General features: G+C 53.6%; 1 protein-coding gene across 1 annotated transcript; it reads left to right on the top strand.

The window, feature by feature from the left end:
* Positions 1-2,610: 2,610 nt before the first annotated feature.
* FOXD2 (forkhead box D2) lies at positions 2,611-5,398 on the top strand. Its single transcript, XM_024194333.2, has one exon. It carries the CDS (start codon positions 2,802-2,804, stop codon positions 4,056-4,058), a length of 1,257 nt encoding a protein of 418 aa, XP_024050101.2. The 5' UTR covers positions 2,611-2,801; the 3' UTR covers positions 4,059-5,398.
* The last annotated feature ends 986 nt before the right edge of the window (positions 5,399-6,384 follow it).

The following is a 6,384-nucleotide window of genomic DNA, read 5'->3' as shown; positions in this document are numbered from 1 at the left end:
TCACACGGCTAAATGTGGGGCTCTTTTTTAAATCCCACTTGTTGAAATCCCAGTTGTTTGGTAGCAGACGGGAGCTCTCCTCCCCACACAGAACTCTGCCTACAGAAGCGTTCTCACACCTGTGTGAAGCGAAGCACTTTCCCCACCCCAGGGCCCTTGACTGAATTCGAATTATTATCACCGGTCTTGCCGACCTTCATGCGATTAATCCTTTTTCACACGCTTAGCCTGGTCGATTTCAGGGATGACTCATGCGACCCCTAATTCTGGGAGGGCCAGGAGTAAAATTGGTGGTAATTGGGGGGAGTTAAGGAAGACGCTGCAAAATCTTCCCTATATAAAAATCCCCTATTACCAACTAATTGGATTACAGGGACAGTACCCTGTCGCTAATTAACTCCCCCTCTTTAATTCGCCACAAGAAAAATTGGTAAATCTCGTGAATTAACCAGTCTCCCTTTAGGAAGGGGGATACTGAAGAAAGTGGATGGCAGGGTGTATGTGGACATTACACACACGCCTCATTAGCTGGATGGAAATAAAGTCTTTCAAATCTAACGAGGTTCATTTGATCGCCGCTTTCTCCGCCATCCCTGGCTTCATTTAGAGTCGCGCTACATGGAGCCATAGCTCGGGAGAGGGACCCTGTGAGTTGGTGCATTGCTGTAGGTTGTAACACCCTGTTTTCAGCCATGAGGAGGAGAGGAATTTCTGGAGGATTCTTCTGATAGGAGGCCAAGCTATTTTCTAAAGGGACAAAAGACTCGCGCTGACGCCCGTATAAAGGTGCTAAAAAGGGTGTGTGTTGATTCGAAGCAAGGCATCTCTCATTTAAAAGGAGCGCTACCTCTCCATTCTATTTTAAAGTCACTTGCTAGTGGCGTTGCCTGGGGTTCATCGCAGGTACAACCGGGGGCAGCTGCCTGGACAATCTTCATCCTAGCAGCCGCTTTTGATCTGCTTCCGGCTATTTCGGTTTTTGCAAAACGGTGGTGATTTGGGGGCACGCTCAGCCGTGCGATACTACGCGGGGTAGGAACGCCTGCGCCGAATAAGTGGCACTCTGTTAATATATTGTTCCATCGAGATTACATTCCTGGACAAGCCCCCAGAGCAGCAGGAGACTGGGGATAGGGAGGGGAAGAAGGATCAGGCCCGAAAGTTGGGCTGTCCTGTGGGAAAAGGCGATGGCTGGGGAACCTATTCTTACCTCTGAAAGCCACTTTCTGGGAGCTGCTTTGCCTTGAGCTTGAAGATGCATTTCCCCCCACCTGTCCAGTAGCAGCTTTCTTTAAATCATCAGTGAGCTGAGCATCTCCCTGAGAAAGCGAGCGCTCCTGGCCCTATGCGCAGTGCAAATAAACTGGCTCCTTGGGTGCTATCTATCTACTCCTAAAACCTGCATGTGGTAAACGTGAGACCTGTTAGGGGTCCGGAAGGTGCGTTGGCCAAGGAAGTGAGCTCCCGTGGAAACCTTTCCCCTGGAAATGCCCTGAATTGGCCCAGTCCCCGCAGCTCTGCTCTGCATCTTTCCCAGGCGCATTTCTGGCCAGGCTCCTAATCAGGGACAGTGGCGAAACAAGCGTCGTGTTAACCCCTTGCGGGAAAGCGTCCCCTGGCCTCCCCAGCCCTTCTGCTCTTTTTACACGTAGCCGGAGCTGCCTCAGCGAAGTCCTTCTGCCCTATCTCTCCAGCTGAGCACAGTTTTAGTGGGTGGGGGGTGGATTTGATTCGCAATCCGTATTTTAGCATCAGCGTGTTTTCAGTTCCGCCTTCTTATCCCCCCCTCCTCCTCCTCAGGATAGTCAGTGCAGCCAGTATTTTCATCTGTGATTTCCCCCCCCCTCGCCTCCCCGTCCAATGAATTCTTGAGACCAAGGGACAGGATGAGGGCATAGGATGTGACACCTGGTGCCTAAAAAACCGGCCTGGAGTGATGTTCCAGGTATGGAGCGAAGCGCGCGGCATGTTGCATCTAGTTCGGTTGGTTCGCTTTGATTTGCTGCGAATCTAGAGCTTCTCCTCGGTCTGCTGAGACGGGCTGAGGCTAGCCCGGAGCCGCTGAGGTAGAGAAACGCGAGCACCCGAACATCCAGGCTCAAAGAGGGAGCCCGCAAAGTCCTTGGTCGGTGGGTTTGCCCAGGGACAAGCGGGAGGGTTTTGCACAGGCAAAGCGGCGGGTGCAGGGTGGGACTAGCGTGAGGGATGGATGCAGATGCCCGGGGGGAGGGCTGAGGAGGCCAGTGGAAATTCCCTCCCCCAGCTGCACTAGCGGCTCGGGAGCGAGGGGGCTCACTTGGCCCGGGTTGCCCCCAGGGGTAAGTGGCAGAGAGGGGGGCGGCGGGCGGATGTCGGCGGTGGCTGCCGCACGTGATGCGCTGGCTCGGTATAAAGGCCTCTGGAGCAGTTGCAGGCGTCTCAGTGTGTGAGAAGTTCCGCTGGGTCTGAGCTTGGGGGGAGGTCGCCTTCCCACTGCCCCCCCTCCTCCGCCCCCCCATCCCCTTTTCCACCCCTCCCCGGGCCCCTCCCTCCCCCAGACTCTGCCAAGGAGCGATCGCAGCTCCCAGCCCCTCTGCGTCCTCCCCCCCCTCTCCCATCCTCCCCCTCCAGCCGCCACCCGGATCCTGCCTTGACTCGCTCCCGCCCGGAGAGCGGCGGGAAGCCGGGGAAGGAGCCGGAGCCCGCTGCCGGCCGTGCCCGGTTGGAGAGAGAAGCGGGGACCGCGCAGCCCCAGCCGCCGCCTCGGTACCATTCCGGGGGCCGCCGCTAGGTGGGGGGAGCCCGGGCCCGGCTACCCGAGAATGACTCTGGGCCGGAGCAGGAGCAGCAGCTGCGGGATCATGTCCGAGAACTCCCCGGAGGAGGAGCCGCTCTCCGAGGTGGAGGACGCGGATATCGATGTGGTGGGGCCCCCCCAGGACGGGGGCAAATTCAGCGAGGAGGAGGAGGAGGAAGAGGAGGAAGAAGAAGACGACAGCGACCCTCTGGGGCTGCCCAGGAGCGGGGCCAGCAGCCAGGCGCGCCTGGGGGGCTCCCCGGAGAGGCGGCCCCCCTCGGAGCCGGCGTGCGCCCGGGGCGCAGCGCCCGGGGAGAAGCCGCCGGCGGCCGGGAAGAACCCGCTGGTGAAGCCGCCGTACTCCTACATCGCGCTCATCACCATGGCCATCCTGCAGAGCCCCAAGAAGCGCCTGACGCTCAGCGAGATCTGCGAGTTCATCAGCGGCCGCTTCCCCTACTACCGGGAGAAGTTCCCCGCCTGGCAGAACAGCATCCGCCACAACCTCTCGCTCAACGACTGCTTCGTCAAGATCCCCCGCGAGCCGGGCAACCCGGGCAAGGGCAACTACTGGACCCTGGACCCGGAGTCCGCCGACATGTTCGACAACGGCAGCTTCCTCCGCCGCAGGAAGCGCTTCAAGCGGCAGCCGCCGCCGCTGCACCCCCAGCACCCCGAGCTCCTGCTGCGAGCCGGGGGGGACCCCGGCCCCTTCCTGCCCGGCTTCCCTTACGGACCCTACGGCTACAACTACGGCCTCCCGCTGCAGAACTACCACCACCCGCCCCCGCCCCATCCCGCGGCGGGGGGCACCTTTCCCTTCCAGCCCCCGCACTGCCTAGCCCTGCCCGGACCTCCGCCCCCGGCCGCCTCGGTCTTCTCCAGCGCCCCCAGCCTCCCCTCCTTCCTGGGCGGCGAACTGGGCTGCAGGAAACCTTTCTACCACCCGCAGCTGAGCCCCACCGCCCTGCCCGCCGCCGCCGCCCTCCTGCAGACCCTCAAGGCAGACAACAGCCACGGCGGCGGCAGCAGCACCCCCCGGAGGCCTTCTTTTTCCATAGACAACATTATCGGGGGCGCTGCCCCGCCGCCCCACAGCAGCTCCCCCACCTCCTCACCTTACGCCTCTGGCCAAGTTGGGAGCCAGGCTCAAGTCCTGGCCATGCTGACTCCCGCTTTGGCACCGGTACAGAACCACTTAAACTTGGCCCACGAGTCTCTCCTGCCGCCCGGACAGAACTTTTCCAGCAAAATCACAAATCTGAGTAGCTGTCCCTTTTAAAAGAGATCAAACAAAAAAGCCCCCTTCAAAAAACAATACCCTCCCCCCAAATTCTCCTCCTGTTGTGTTTTAAGGTAGGAATTCTTTCTTTTTTGTTTTTTTGTTTTTTGTTTTTGGCTTTTTCGCATCCTGATCTCTGTATCTCTTCCCTTTGCTCGAAAAAGGATTCTAAACTACCCCCCCCCAGACTCCAAAAGTGTATTTATAAAGTGTCCATAATGTACGATGGGAAACTCAGCTGGTTAAAATGTAACATTTTATAGGTGTTAATTTTCTTTTTAATGATCTCGGGTCTTCGAAACCTTTTCTTTGCGAGTTGCAAACATCCTGGCGAGAGAGCTGGTTTTGAAACTTACAAGGAGAGTTTTAAATGTCTGGGTGTTTTTAAACAGCTTTGGCTCGTTCCTTCAAAGCTCTGATTTTAAGGGTTTCCTCCAACGTAGGCATATTTTTCTCCTCCCGAGGAAAATGTTTAATGATCCGATTTTTTTTTTAATCTTGGTTTGATTGGTTTTACTTATAAAGCACCATCCAGTATAAAAAAAAATCAGTGAAACTCCGGATGCTTTTAATGAGACGTATTCAAACACACATTTAAAAAATCGGAGATATCAGGAAGTTTTATAATTTTCATTTTTAACCCAGTTTTTCCACCCTCTTAAATGTGTGGGTGGTTTTTTTTAATGTATTTGTAATTATTTGTATATAGGTTATTCGGGAGATAATGTGCAGATTCCACCTCTCTCTCTTCACTGGTTGTGCATCCGTCCTATCTATTTTATTGAGAGAATCTGTGAATACTTTGTGGAAAAGGCAACGCAGTTTTGCCCACCCTGGTGTAAATTAATAAATGTTTGTGAATTGTTTAAAACAAAACCCCAAACGATCGTTCGTTCTTATGTATTTTCTTCATGTAAGAACTGATCACCCCCCGCTCTAACTCTGGGCCTCAGAACCGAGTGCTATAGTCACCCAATTGACGCCAGTTAGAAACTGGGTAACTTTTAAAAATAAATCCACTTAGATCTCCGTGGAGTGGGGCTTTTGATTACTAAACTAAACTGAAGCACCAAACTCGGCCTAAAGCGGAACCGAACTCTGCAATAGACATTGAGTAAAGTGGAATAGAAGGACAGACTATCAACAGTGTATTGATTTGTTTTTATTTCCCAGGATAAATGTTTAGTTTTCTCTTCTTACCAGGTCAGAATATAAAAGTTTAAATTTGGCTTTTTGCTCTTTTTGTAAATGTGCCCCCCCTTTAAAAAAAACCCTCATAATTCAAGGTTTATATCCTCACCTTTCGATTATTAGACTTTTAGTTTTGGTTCTACACTGGGCAACCAATTCAACTCCTGTTTTTGGCAAAGACTTGCTGTTGCCAGGCTGTTCCTAAGGAAGGAGGGGGAGAGAATACGCGTGGGGGGGGGCGGGTTGTTTTTCTCCCCCTTTTTTATTGTGTTTGGAAACGTTGGCACGTGGGAAAAGAACTGGAAGGGCTTTGTTTTTCCTTGGGCCCGAGGAGTTCGGATGACCCAATGAAACTCGAGAGGTCTGCCTACATTTTGCAACAACTTAGAAAAGTAAATAAACATCTTGCAACGCTTTCTGACCCCCCCCCTTTTTTTTGTATTGTCACGCAGAAACTTGAAAGCAATCGGGTTACTTTAAAGAAGCATCCTGGTCTCTTGTGCAGCAAACAGGGAAGTTGTGCGCAAAAAGCCTTGCCCAGTCAGTGAATTAAACCAGACTGAAGGGGGGGGGGGTAACCCTCCTCCCCCAATATTCATTTACCAGCTTCGCATTGGACTCCAGTCCCCATAGAGATCAATATATTACAAGGGAGGAGGGGTCGCGGGTGAGTGTGTGTGTGGGGGGAGGATTCGAATCGTGTAGCATTTTACATCTCTCTTAATCCGCCTCGAACCTCAGCTGAGTTTGTTGATGTTGTTGCTTAAAGGCCTGCTTCCCCTGAATAGGCGCCCCGCGAGCGGTCTCACATCTCGCTCTCACGCACATTTGCTTCTGAAAAGCGATCTTCTGTCAGACACTTGGTTGTCCCCTTTCATGTCCAGCTCCTACAAAAGGGGCTACAAGCCTCGACATGGGAGAAAAGAGGAGGCCAATGAATCTATTTTCCAGATTGCCAAGCACATGGTGGAAACGCTGAAGAGTTTCTGCAGCTCTTCTCTTCTTTCGGCCTCCCTTTTTCTTTGGCTAGGACTGCGTGCAAGTAGTTAAATGGCTACGTTGGGGGTGTTTCTGACAAGCTCATTACTAGAGGGGTGGTCTGTCCGTCCCCCCTTTCTCTCTCCCCGGAGCCTTT

Source organism: Terrapene carolina, unplaced genomic scaffold, assembly GCF_002925995.2.
Source record: "Terrapene carolina triunguis isolate 2854851 unplaced genomic scaffold, T_m_triunguis-2.0 Scaffold110, whole genome shotgun sequence".
Classification (NCBI taxonomy): Eukaryota; Metazoa; Chordata; order Testudines; family Emydidae; genus Terrapene; species Terrapene triunguis.
Note: the sequence above shows the minus strand (reverse complement) of the source record. Positions and strands in the feature narration are given on the sequence as shown.

What these genes read in the sequence shown, in the direction of transcription:
- FOXD2 (XM_024194333.2), top strand. Translation starts at nt 2,802, where the DNA reads ATGACTCTGGGCCGGAGCAGGAGCAGCAGCTGCGGGATCATGTCCGAG.